The sequence below is a fragment of the Microtus pennsylvanicus genome, chromosome 1, assembly GCF_037038515.1.
Source record: "Microtus pennsylvanicus isolate mMicPen1 chromosome 1, mMicPen1.hap1, whole genome shotgun sequence".
NCBI lineage: Eukaryota > Metazoa > Chordata > Mammalia > Rodentia > Cricetidae > Microtus > Microtus pennsylvanicus.
In genome coordinates, this window is record NC_134579.1 from 221,655,605 (window position 1) to 221,669,758 (window position 14,154).

The window sequence follows — 14,154 nt, forward strand, 5'->3', positions numbered from 1 at the left end:
CTCTCTCTATATATGAAATTTTTGAAGAGTACAATTTTAAAATATGCAATGTTTGCAAATTTCTGATGAAATTTTTCTTAGTTTCTATAGAATAAAATATTTACTCTCCAAATGAAGGAGGAAAAAATAAAATGAATACCTATGTAATATATACAATTATATTGACATATTATATGCAAAATTCTCTTGGTATATCTTCTATATGTTTTATCAGGAAAGTATAGAATTAAAATTAGAGACTGTAAATATAATTCTACTTGCATATTATGTATTTTTTGTTGTGTTCCTTTCAAATTGACAACAATTTTATGGTCAGTTTCCCCACATATTTTATAGCATTATCCATTATTTTTAAAAATAAAAAGCAAAGAAACTCTTTAGGAGGTAGTTCTGTATGGAATGACTCCAGTCCTTCAAATTATAATGAAGAACAGTCATTACAGTATGTGTTTGCTGCCAGGGTGACATTTTACAAAGCAGGAACACACGGGCATCCTTTCTCCCAGGACTGACTGGGGCACTAAGAAATTGTGTTTTTATTCTTCCACATTATCTTCCAGAATCAATGGCTGAAGTCAACATCTCCTATGTCACCGTGTTCATCCTCAAGGGGATCACAGACAGGCCAGAGCTTCAAGCCCCATGTTTTGTGATGTTTTTGACAATCTATCTGGTCACGGTCCTAGGCAACCTCGGGTTGATTGTTGTAATCAGGATTGATTCTAGACTCCACACACCCATGTACTTCTTCCTAAGTCATCTGGCCTTTGTTGACCTCTGTTATTCCTCCGCCATCACACCGAAGATGATGGTGAACTTTGTGGTGGAGCAGAACACCATCCCCTTCCATGCTTGTGCTACACAGCTGGGCTGTTTCCTTACCTTCATGATCACGGAGTGCTTTCTTCTGGCCTCTATGGCTTATGATCGCTACGTTGCCATCTGCAGCCCACTGCATTATTCCACACTGATGTCTAAGAGAGTGTGCATTCAGTTAGTGGCAGTTCCTTATGTGTACAGCTTCCTAGTTGCCCTTTTCCATACAATCATCACCTTTCGCTTGACCTACTGTGGGCCTAATGTAATCAACCACTTCTACTGTGATGATCTCCCGCTCTTAGCTCTGTCCTGCTCAGACACTCACCTGAAAGAAATTCTCATCTTTGCTTTTGCAGGCTTTGATATGATCTGCTCTTCTTCCATAGTTCTCACCTCCTACCTCTTTATCATTGCTGCCATCCTGAGAATCCGCTCTAACCAGGGGAGACGCAAGGCCATTTCCACTTGCGGCTCCCACATGGTGGCTGTTACTATTTTCTATGGCACGCTCATCTTCATGTATCTACAGCCCAAATCAAACCACTCCCTGGACACAGACAAAATGGCTTCAGTGTTTTACACAGTAGTTATCCCCATGTTGAACCCCCTCATCTATAGCCTAAGAAATAAAGAGGTGAAAGAAGCCTCTAAGAAAGCTTTAGATAAAGGATATGAAACCTTAAAAATATTAAAGTTAAGAAAATAATGGCAGCATGCTCTATTATATATGAGTAAAAAAATAAATCAAACTTTCAATTGTAATTCTTTCCCATGCAATTTAAAATGTCTTTGTTACTTCAACTGACTTAGACATTTTCTGTGATGATCCAACTAGATCATGGGAAATAAATATATCCATTTTCCTGATAGACGGGGTGGACCATAAGTATAATCCCAAAACTTAAGAAACAAATGCAAGAAGAACATAATTTTGAAACCAGTCCAGTCAGCATAGTGACACCAAGAATCAATCCAACCAGTCACCACCAACAAAAAATGACACTGCCCCAGTTATTAAAAGTCTGGACAGACAAGCAAAGTCACATGCTCATGATCAAATTATGCTCTACCCAGTGAACACAGGTGTGTGTTACAAGTAGAGGAGGTGTGCTCTAGTTTAAGGCCAGGATTCTGAACAAGACTGTGAATCCATTCCTGATATTGCAAAAACCCTGCTTTTGATTTCCCAAAATAACACACAGATGGTCTTTCAAAAATGTTTGGACCATGTTCACTAGGAATCAATGTGTTGCTAAGTGTCAGTTGTCTGAATATTGTCACATAAGGGTTTAATTCATGGGAATTTGGAGAGTTTCCATTTCTTGTGAAGAACAAAACCCGTTTGAGTTTCCCGGAACCAGCCCAATATCAATCAAGTGATGATATTTATTGCCATCAAATAAATCTATGAGGTGTGTTGTGTTTATTTACAATCTGTCTAACTTGATAAATTGCCTCGTAAATATCATACAGTAAAGTTCAAGTCTGTAAGAGCTATGGTTTTGGTAAAGCTGTAGTTGTGAAAATTGAAAGGTATTGGATTACTTAGGTTAGATCGACACTAGGTTTGTAAATGCAAACAAGGGCATTTCCTTTTCTGACACAGGTTTGCCTGTAGCCCATGCTGATTATGATCATTACATAACTGAGGATGACACTGAGTTTCTGATCCTCCTCCCACTACCTCTTGAATGCTGGGATAATAGTCATGCTAACACCTGAACCATCAAAAGTACAGAGTGGCAAAAAAAAAAACAGGATTTCAAAGTGTGGGATCTCATAACACCTCATTCATCATGGTTGGTCAGGTTAGCCTGACTGGGGAATGAGGAAATCAAGAAAGGACAGACACACATGCACGCATATTGGAAAAGCTGAGATTGTGTTGACTGTGCTCAATCTGTTGGAGTGGTAACAAACATGCAGTGACCAGAAACCTTAGCACTTATGTGCAGTGGAGCCGAGGGCTTAGCTAGTGTTGGTAAGAGATTTCTGCCCTGGAGCGGCCTCAGAAGGTATTCATTTGTGAGGAGGAAGGAGCTGTGGTTGTTAATTTCTGCAAACTCTGGCAACATCTGCATACGAACCAGAGGAAGGCTGTGCCAATCTTCTATGGGTCTCAGGATTTGGTGCTTGTTAATCCCTTCACTCAGGATGTTTTGTACTCCTTATATATTCACTCAAAGGTCCCTCTCCTCCTTACACCTCATTGTAAGAATCTGAAGTAACAGCTAAAAAGAACCTGCCTTTTGATATGAAAAAACCACACTGGTAGCAAATGAAAGCTAAAGAAGACAATGGTCTGCCCTCTGTGTGGTGACTATTTGTTTAATTTTCTTTCCAATGGGAAATGAACAGTGTAGGAGGAAGCCACTTGTGTGTTCCCAGACACCCAGCCCCAAATTAATCACACAGAAACTGTATTGATTATATCACTGCTTGGCCCACTAGTTCTAGCTTCTTACTGGCTAATTCTTATATCTTTATTTAACCCATTTCTATTAATCTTTTTATCACCACATGGCTGTGGCTTACCGGGTTGCCAGCCCAGCGTCTGTCTCCAGCAGCTTCATGGCTTCCCTGACTCCACCTATTTCTCCCAGTATACAGATTAGCCTTTCCCACCTAGTTATGTTCTGCCCTTGCCAAAAGACTCACATTGGGTCTTCCAGAAACAGGCTCTTGCATTTACTTCTGAAGATATTCAAATCTAGTTTAAGAGGGATCCATATAACACCATGTTTTAGATGATTGAGGGTGCCTGCACTTCGTCTTCAGCTGTGCATACAGATCTGAGGAATTAGTAGAAATAGGATCAATGTTAGGCATCATGGCTTTGTATTGTGTCTGTGTCCTTTCCCCTAAACTTTTAATTGGATTTCTGCTCAATTCTTCAGAGATTTTAATCATTTAAAACAGGAAGAAAAATGTCAGTTTATACTAAACCTACCTTGTCCTTCTCCTACCATTAAAATAAGGATAAGAAATTTTTGAAATGTGGATGAACATTGTAATCACTAATTTATCAACCACTACTACTGCCAGTGTCCTGATCTAGACCACAGGAATAGTGTCAAAGCCCAGCCACGTTCTTCATTGGTCAGCTTTTCCTTTCCATTTTATTTAGTTCAGATACAGCACCCTTGCCTGCAGCCATCTTCCTCAGGTATCCAGATCTGAGATAATGATCCAACATTCTCACACTGACCAAGTTGATCAAATGTGCGCATCTCTGGCCCCCACTACCTGTGCTATTCTCAGTATCACCTAGGCAGTTTACCTAGGAGGTCTCTAGGCAGAATTATCTTCTCTATAACATCATACTAAAAATAAACTTTATTTCAACTTTATAACATTTGTCTCTGGTTACACTGTGTCTGTTAGAAATCCCTCCCACTCCCTGATTTTGGCCTTCCAGTTAAAATTATGGAAACATTTATATAGACATAGTGGGAAAAACATTATAGCTATTTAAAAATTAATATTCACAATTTTTCAAAATTTCATTCAATTCTTGGTTCTTCCAGCTGTGAGATGTATGTGTATTAGTGAACTAAACAAACTATCTTGTATGTATGTACACTTTAAAAACCACCTGAATTGGCTATGGAAAAAATTAACTGAAGCGCTTCTGTAACATGAACGAGTCTGGCTTGTTGGGTTTTTTTGTCCTGTCAGGTTCCCACAGCTGTTTAGCCCACACCACAACTTACATAAAATGATTTCTCTAGAAGTGACACACAGGAAAGAATTCAGTAAGTGTGGTAAGGTATTTTACAATGAAAAGCTGGAAACTAAGGATATCATTTTTTTTTATTAATCAAATCTTTGCAAAAGATAACATCTTTTTTTTCATGATGATGGATAGTTTATGCAGTTCATGTAAGGGAACTTCAAACACTTTTTGAAAGTATGTTCATTCATGTACACATGCAAAGACATTTCAAATACATTAAATATTTAAAAGAATTAAGTGAGGTAATTCCACAATCTTTATTTGATAACACCATGTGTGTGTGTGTGTTTGGGTGCAGTGTATGTGAATGTATGTATATTTGTGGAAATAGAGGTAAACAATGGGTATTATCCTCTATCTCTCTTCACCTTACATATTGAAGTTGTTTCTCTCACTGAATTCAGAGTGCCCTAGCTGGCTTCTCAGGCTGGGCAGAAAGCCTATTTCTGCTCTCTAGGAGCTAGAGTTGAACAGATGCATTGGCATGCTGATTTTGTTTTTTAATGTGAAAGCTGAGGATTTGAACTAAGAATCTTATTCTTGGTTAGTAAGTACGTTATCCTCTGACATGTATCTATCTCTCCATTCCCTTAGCATTTAACTTAACCTGTACTTTAATGTTTTCATTTTGTTTACTTTAAAGGGATAAATACCATTTCCAAATATTTCATAAATAGTTATTGCACAACAACCTGAGGCTGTTAATAAATCCTTGATATATTACATGGCAATTAAAAAAAAGAGCCAGAAATATTTTTAAAACTCTTACTACTTCTAGATTATTTACATATTAACTTGAAGTATAAGATGAAAAATATTGATTGATTACAATGTAAGCTGAAATGTTCAACATTATTCAGACTTCAAAAAAGACTCTAGTTCCATATACTATATTAATTGACAGAAGATATATACATAAATATGCATACACATATATATATATATAATGTCTACTTACAATTAATGATTAAGATGTTCATTAAGATTAAGACCAATTTTGACAGATAGAAATGTGTGTAGCTCACTAATAAAGCTCTACTACATAATGTGCAAGGTTCGGAATTTTACCATGGATGATAGACACATTCACACATATGTATACACACATGAACACATACATACATATCACATACAAAACACAAAGATACACACATATATATACATATACACATATAAATACGCACATACACACATGCATACCCACACATGCATATATGGCATACACACATGCATACATACATACATGCACCTGTGCCATTCCAGTGGTTCATAGATGTCAGTATGTATGGTGGATCTCTTTCACTCAACATTGTCACTTCAACTAAGGCAAAATTAAATGTCTTCTGGATATTCTCCAGTGTTTCTTGGATTAATGGGTGGGCAAAGACAATTTATCAGTAATTCTCTTCAAGGCACTTTTGACTTCCTGATTCCTCAAGCTGTAGATCAGTGGGTTTAACATAGGAATAACTACCACATAAAACACAGAAGCAAATTTATCTGTGTTCAGAGAGTGACTTGACTTGGGCTGCAGGTACATAAAAATGATTGTCCCGTAAAATATGGTGATCGAGGTTAGGTGGGACGCACACGTAGAAAAGGCTTTCCTTCTTCCATCAGCAGAACGAATCCTCAGGATGGCAAAGACAATGAAGACATAAGAAATGACCACAATCACCAGAGAGCAAAGGGTGTTGAAGCCAGCAATGACTAGCAACATCAGCTCCTTGACATGAGTGTCAGAACAGGCCAGAGCAACCAAGGGAACATCATCACAGTAGAAGTGGTTGACCACATTGGAGCCACAGAAAGACAAGCGGAAAGTAGCCACTGCCTGTGCAAGCCCAACAGTGAATCCATAGATGTAGGTGCTGGTGATCATCTGGAGACAGAGCTTCCTCGGCATGAGGACTGCATAGAGGAGAGGATTCCAGATGGCCACGTACCGATCATAGGCCATGATTGACAGCAAGTACATCTCACAAACAACAAACGTGATGAAACAGCACACCTGGGTGGCACATGCATAGAAGGTTATACTTCTGACTTCTCGAAGAAAATTTACAAATGCGTTTGGGGTCACTGAGGATGTATAACAGAAATCAACGAAAGCCAAGTGGCTGAGGAAAAAGTACATGGGGGTGTGAAGCTGAGGACTGACTTGGATTAATGCAATCAGTCCTAGATTTCCGATGACACTAACTAAGTAGATTATGAGAAATACAGCAAACAGGATGACTTGAAGGTCTGGGTCATCTGTCAGTCCCACCAGGATGAACTCAGACACCGCAGAACTGTTGCCTTCAGCCCTAGACTGTACAGATTTTCCTGTGAAAGGCACCTTCAAGCCTGTCTTCCTTTGGCTATAATCACATAGACACCAATAATTAATTCTGATTCACTGATCTTACATTGAACACACTTTGAGGGATATCTTTACATTGAGTTAGCTTTTACAGAAAATCATTTCTCCATTTTATAAATTTCAAGTGTAAATCTATAGGGATTTTTTATAGATAGAAAGATGGTCTATCATATTAAAAATATCTGCAGAAGTCTCCATATAATTGTAACTATAGGAACTGAAACCTTTTTTTTTACAGTGTTTTGTCACATCCTTGCTAATTTCTGAACTCTAATCATTAACCATGCCAATTCTCACATTCCTTAGTATTTTCACTGGTATTTGGTGAATCATGTCTACCTTTGACTGTGATATTAACAATCTCCTACGTATTTTCAATCCCAGGATTGAAGTTTGGATTTTCCTTTAAATTGCTTCCTTTCAGACTAGTTCTTTGCCTAGATTACTCTTTACATTTATCAGATTTTGCAGTAGGCTAAAATAATGTTTTATTGAGAATGGAATTATTATTCCACATCAATTATTTTATAATGTATAGATTCTTTATATCTAACTCTTGTTTGAGTTTTCACTTACCTCATTCTAGGTCAATTATGCTTCTATAAATCTATCATTTGTAGCCACACACACACAAGAGTTCTTGTTTAAAAAGAGCTCTTGATACCTTCACCTGAGCAACCTCATCACCACTCAGTCTGACCTTCCCGTCTCCACAGCTCCTACTTAAAATGTGTTATCTGAAAGATAATCAAATGATAAATGTTCAAAATTAAAATATTAATTTATAAATACTTGACATTTCATTTTTTACTTCAGTTACAATAGTGTATTTTTATTCTTTTGTGCATATTCATACTTTGAACCCCATTATTAATTTTTAGCTAGTTGCTTCCGTGTTTACTCTACACAGTTTAAGTACATGATTAATTACTGCAAGTCCTCGTTCCAGTATCTAAATCTGTCTTGTTTTCATTTCTTGAAGATTTTCATATTCAGATGTTTGTTAGATATTTGCACTATGGTGTAGGTCATGGCACAAGGGACGACGGCTTGAGTGCTGAGACAGAGGGTGCTGCCTGACAAGATTCCAGAGAAATTTTGCCAAAGAGATTCAGTTTTAGGTATGCTAATTTTTGCTTTCCCTTCTAGGATCAGTTTGAATAAGGGGGAGTTATCTTCTTATGTAGCCTCTGGGGAAATATATTCATGTTCTCAAGAGAAAATGTTGAAGACAGGGAATTGCAGCCTGAAAAGGAGAGTCACAGTAGAAAGAGGACTTTTTGTGCACCAAGGACTGTGGTACCAGTAGGTTAGACTTGGGGAAATTTCTTGCTTAGTTCTGGAAACAAGATGTCACAAGTGTATTCATTGCCCTAACATGTGCCTAGTCAGAGGAACTAGGAATAATGATGGGAAAAGAATGAGATACCAGGATTTTCTTTTTTGGGAGTGAATGAAAAGAATAAGTATAAAACTCAAAAACAGAAATATGGTATAAAGCACTAGTAAAATGTACATTATCAGTTATTTTTGTAAAGCCTGCATTTTAGAAAACATCAAGTGATTCTACACATAACTTGGCTAAGATAAAGATAAATTTGGACTGTATAACATATTGTAAACCTGTGAGTAGCCAGCCTTCACAAGGAAATAAAATCAGAAGTTCCTATGCTGGCAGACCCCGCAAAACTTTTAACTTCTTGATTTGACAGATGCTGTCAGAAGATGTTTCGGATAAGGCTGTTGGTTTTGCACTTTGAGTTTTTTCCCTTGATATTTAATGAGGAAGTGAAAAAGAGTTCCAGGTCTCCCACCCGTCAGACTCCACATCTTCTCTTTGGGACCTAAAACTTACTGAAGTTGGACTTCGGCAGAACTGTTCATGGTTTGACATTTTTTTTGAATTAGCAATAATGTTATTGAACATTTTCCCAAAAGTGATCTGCTCTAAACTTTTTGCCTTCAAAATTAGTCATTGTTGGCTTCCAGTTTCTCAGTAGTTCGGATCATGTCTAACACGAGGAAAGACAAACACTTCCATCTTTTTGTCTTACTGTCAGACATTCCGCGCACTATTTACTTTCCCCTGAATTTTTTCCACTTTCATGTGTGGGAAAGAAGAGTCTACTTAAGCAAAATTTAGACACCTATACTTTATTCTTGCACATGTCCCTGTAAATATTTTGCTCCTATTATAATTATTCTAGTTTTTGAGTTATCTTAAACTATGCACACAGCTTCCCCAGTGTTCCCCGCCACACGTCTTTTCTATTTTACCCTCACCAGCTAGGTTCTTTACTCTTCTAGTCGCAGTCTTCCAGGAAAAGCCAATGTAGCTCAAATGTACATATCTCATATACAGGTGTATGTTGTATCCATTATTTTTCTTGTGCACTACACAAAGACAACTCTCTTTCCCATTCTTTTTTTTTCTTCATTTTACTCATTCTGGCATAACAGTTTATGGAATCATACATTAGAGGTGGATTTTTCTTCTTTAGTTTTCTCCCTTTGAAAACACTCTAATAACCAACCCCAAATCTAATCAAGTTGACAACAGAAATAATTCACCACATATCTCTGTTTATTATAATCTGACATTTGCTCTCAGCAGTTCAAACAATTGTTCTCTCCAAGTTCATCAACACCCCTTTTCTTCCCAACTGCAATGTGCTTTCTTCTTGGAAGCTCATCAGAAGCATTAGGTCATTGGTGTCACTTTCACAGTGAAACAATGGCTATTTTTGCTGTTCACTTAAATCTCTGCATTTTCAGTTCTTTCTCTTCATCTTTGGTAGCTCAGATGCCTTTTCTTATGCTTAAATTAATGCCCTTACTTTCATATAACCAATTTATATCACATGAATACATTCTTTTTAGATATTATCTTCTACCACTAGGGAACAGCTGTGACTCTTTCCTTGATGAAGCAAAAGCATAGATTTCTGGGCTAAATGCCTGTTCCAACTCCAGGCACGTAATTTCCAATTGGCTGCATATAATTTTCAATTTTCATGTTCCACAGGTACTTCAATTTAACATATAAAGTCAAAGACAAGCATCTGGCTTAAAATAGCCCTACCCCAATAATATACACTGAAATACATACATAGATAATTCTGCCAAGCTTGGTGTGTAACTCTGAAATATATCTCACTTCTACCAAGAAAATTAAATAGTTAAATGTGACCCATTATCTAACACGCAACAAGCAGTCAGTAGAAACACTAAACAAATCGTTGGACTTTTTAAACGAATGAATAACATGTTTTTTCCTCCAAACTCCCTTTGCCTATTTATAAATATCTTATCCCCAATAAGTAAGTTTGATATACCTTCAGGCAACTTGCGTGTATGCTACCAGTTCTTAATTTTACTGGATATTTGAATACATTTCATGGATGTCTTGGCACTATTCAGTGTTTTCCATGAATGACATAATTCTTAATAAATATAGCTAGAAATATAGTGCTGTGCCATAAACATAAGTAATTATGCTATGGTTGATCTGTTGGGACCTAATTTTTAAAATGGGAAGAATAACATATTAATTGATTGATCAGTATACTGATCCCAAGTGTAAACAATAATACTAGTTTTCTTTAACGTATGAGAAATAACACATAAAATGCGTTTTGATTAGTTTATTATACATTTTAGTTTTTTACAGGTTTTATTAAAGGTTATACAGTCCCAAGCAGTAAGCCCTAAACACATTTACAGTACCACATGGACTCAGTAATGTAATGTACATGGAACAATAATAATAAAAGAAGAGACCATGGAGTTGAAGGGAATGGGGGCAGTTGGCAAATGGAGAGTGGAAGGGAGGAGATGGTGAAAATGTAGTACTTCTGTGTGAAATCTTCAAAATAATTTGAAAACATAGTGACTTTTAATAATAGTTCTTGTTACACAAGAAAGTTATGTAAATTTAGCCACTATATATTTTCCAAGTTTATGAAATGGCTGTACATTTTATTAACGATGAAATTCTGCATTTGGAAGTCAACAATCTGCTGACAAGGAAGCAGCACTGAGCCATACGGTTTTATAGCTCTGGAGGCCCATGTTCTAGGAAACAGTTTCCTTAAAATTTATCTGTTCAAGGAGAAAAATCATTTTAAACTGACATGTTTCTATTTTTAAGTACACCAAAAAGTAGATATATGAGAACTGAGTAAAATTTGGCAATCTGTATATTCAAACTGTCTAAGTATAGAGTAAAAGATCCATAAGAATATATACAAGACTCTAGACCCATAAAATTAGACCTTTAAAGCATTATAATTAAGTATGCAATCATGATTACTCCAGATATCATACACTGGCCATATTAATTAAATTGAAAACAACATAGATCTTTTATTTTTTTAGAAAATGTGCATCATTTTAAACATATGTATATGTGCATATGGACTTCTATTGCTCCTTTGAAAATGGTATTCTAAACAACCACAGTAAGCTGGGTGAGATAATAACTCTGATTAAAAGTACTATCATAATCCTATTTCTTTTGTAACTTTGAGCAATGACAACATCCATTTCCCCACTTTTAGCCAGCGTCTTAGTAGCAAACTTGATACAAAGGGAGGCTTGAAAGAGTGCTAGCATAGTATAGAGACACATACACTGTAGTTATCTACCATCATAGAGCCTAGGTTCTATTTCTAGCACTGATAAAGAACAGCGTGGTGGTACACATTTTAATCCTGTCATTCTGGAGGTAGAGAGAGGTTCAAAAATTGAAGACTATCTCCTGTTATATAGTGTGTCTGAAACCTCTCTGGGGAAGCCGAGAACCTGTCTTAGAACAGAAAAAGAAAGTCATGTGCTTCTAAATCTGTTGTACATGTCTGCTTTTGTCAGGAGCAAGTTATGCTCTACTGTTGTTCAATGATATTACATGGATCTGACCCAATTTCAAAGAAAGAATTATCTTAAATCAACTAGTTATGAGGATATTTGTGACATTGTGAACATTTAAAAAATACTTCATTAATTCTTTTTAGGACAATAATAAACCATTAAATTTTAATCTATAGTTCACAGACTAATTCACTATGTAGAAATTTGTAATTCATTGTGATGTGAAGTTATATAATAAAAATGAAAATCATTGGCTAATAACTGTAAGCATTTATATGGGCACAGTACCATTTATCAGTTGTCTCTTCTGATTTCCTTGTTTTTATGATGAAACTGCATATCTGTCACAACATTATTGTTATAAAATACCTAAGGTAAATAGGAATAAAGTTATTACTACAAAAATCAGATACATATTAAGCATTCAGGAGAGCTTAGTTTTTGCTATTTATAAAACTTGGACAAAACCACCTTAAAAGTTGCAGGAGTTTTAAATTTTATATTCACAAAATATATTGCTTCTTCTTCCTTCTTAGTGGTATAACATGTAGAGATGATCAAATTTGAGCATAACTATTTTTCTCAGATATAGAAATACTTAATTTAACTGTTCAAAATGCTTATTATGTTTTAAATGGTAGCTATAAAATAAATTATTTTTATTTCTACTGATAATTTTACATTGCTTAAAACAATGATTTTGACACTCATTGAAGGTATAGATGCATAATGATTATGGAAGTCACTTTATTAAGAAACAAATGCTTTATCCACTGTCATATAAATAAGCAAAATTATATAAAAGTTGTTATATTAAACCTGCAGTATCAATGAAACAAAATATATCATAGAACATTTGTGTGACAAACTGACTGTTTTTCTACTTATAACATACAAAAGTAAAATTCTTTCTTTCTTTCTTTCTTTCTTTCTTTCTTTCTTTCTTTCTTTCTTTCTTTCTTTCTTCCTTTTTTCCTCCCATATTTCTCCAAAGCCAGACAGGAAATTGTTGGCAGAGTTTCATGACAGTGGGATAGGAATGAATGGTTTACCTCTGTCTCCCCAGCTCCCAGCATCATTTATTTCATAGATCATTTCTTTCAATTCACACTAAAGCACTAACTATCCACTCATTTTGAAAACACCATTAGATCAAGTTTCCACCGTGTTAATGACCATAATTTTAAAAAATCCTGACACCAACATGTAGACTGCAGTGTGCTACAGCATTGGGAGAGCTGAAGCATGGAGAAAGGGTGCTGGAAATGACAGGAATGCAGCACCAGCAGATATATAATAGGTATATGAGAATTCAATCCCAAGGGCAAACGTTTACCTGTATTTAGTGGATATCACCACTGTGATTCTAGGAAAATTTAGACACGTTTACCTGATGTTTTATTGATTCAGTTATTTTGGATCATTTACTAATACTCAGGGGAATCTTATCTATACTTCTCTTTAATGCACTTTTCACCTCCTTATTCCTTAAACTATAAATTAATGGGTTTAGCATGGGTATTATCACTACGTAAAAAACAGCAGCAAATTTGTCTGTATTTAAGGAATGGCTAGATTCAGGCTGTAAGTACATAAAAATGATTGTCCCATAGTATATAGCAATAGAAGACAAGTGAGAAGCGCAGGTGGAGAAGACTTTCCGTCTCCCTTCCCCCGAGTGCTTCTTCAGGATTGCAGACACGATGAACAGGTAGGAGATGAGGACAATGAGGAGAGAGCAGCATATGTTGAACCCAGCCATGCTCAACAGCATCAGCTCCTTGACTCGAGTGCTGGAGCAAGCTAGAGCCATGAGAGGAATGTCCTCACAGAAGAACTGGTTCACGCGGTTGGAGTCGCAGAAAGACAAAAGGAAGGTCGTCACCGTCTGAATAAGTGCTGTGACAAATGCATACAGGTACGTGGTCGTGGCTATTTGAAAGCAGAGTCGCCTTGGCATGATGATCACATAGAGCAAAGGGTTGCAGATGGCCACATACCTATCATAGGCCATTACAGACAGCAGGAAGACTTCACACACAGAAAATGTGGTGAAGAAACACACCTGAGCTGCGCAGCCATACAATGATATGCTTTTAATTTCACGCAAAAAATTCACCAGAGCATTTGGAGTGACACAGGAGGTGTAGCAAAAATCAACAAAAGCGAGATGACTGAGGAAAAAATACATGGGGGACTGAAGCTGAGGACTGATTTGGATTAACAGAACCAGTCCTAGGTTACTCATGACACTAAACAAGTAAATGATTAGAAGGATTACAAAAAGAATGACCTCAAGCTCAGGATCTTCTGTAAGTCCCAAGAGGATGAACTCTGTCACTGCTGAATGGTTGCCTTTGGCCAT

The 14,154-nt window shown here is 36.5% G+C and overlaps 3 protein-coding genes across 3 annotated transcripts; 1 reads left to right on the plus strand and 2 right to left on the minus strand.

Annotated features, from left to right (window-relative positions):
- The first annotated feature begins 565 nt into the window (after window positions 1-565).
- Or8u3 (olfactory receptor family 8 subfamily U member 3) lies at window positions 566-1,525 on the plus strand. The gene has a single exon (XM_075959331.1). The coding sequence runs from the start codon at window positions 566-568 to the stop codon at window positions 1,523-1,525; it is 960 nt and encodes a 319-aa protein (XP_075815446.1).
- A 3,530-nt stretch (window positions 1,526-5,055) lies between these two features.
- Window positions 5,056-7,501, minus strand: LOC142833545 (olfactory receptor 5AL1-like). Its single transcript, XM_075945111.1, has 3 exons — window positions 7,497-7,501; window positions 5,951-6,918; window positions 5,056-5,102 (listed from the first exon to the last, which is right to left on the minus strand). The coding sequence occupies exons 1-3, from the start codon at window positions 7,499-7,501 to the stop codon at window positions 5,056-5,058; spliced, it is 1,020 nt and encodes a 339-aa protein (XP_075801226.1).
- A 5,708-nt stretch (window positions 7,502-13,209) lies between these two features.
- Window positions 13,210-14,154, minus strand: LOC142842642 (olfactory receptor 5AL1-like). Its single transcript, XM_075959332.1, has one exon. The coding sequence runs from the start codon at window positions 14,152-14,154 to the stop codon at window positions 13,210-13,212; it is 945 nt and encodes a 314-aa protein (XP_075815447.1).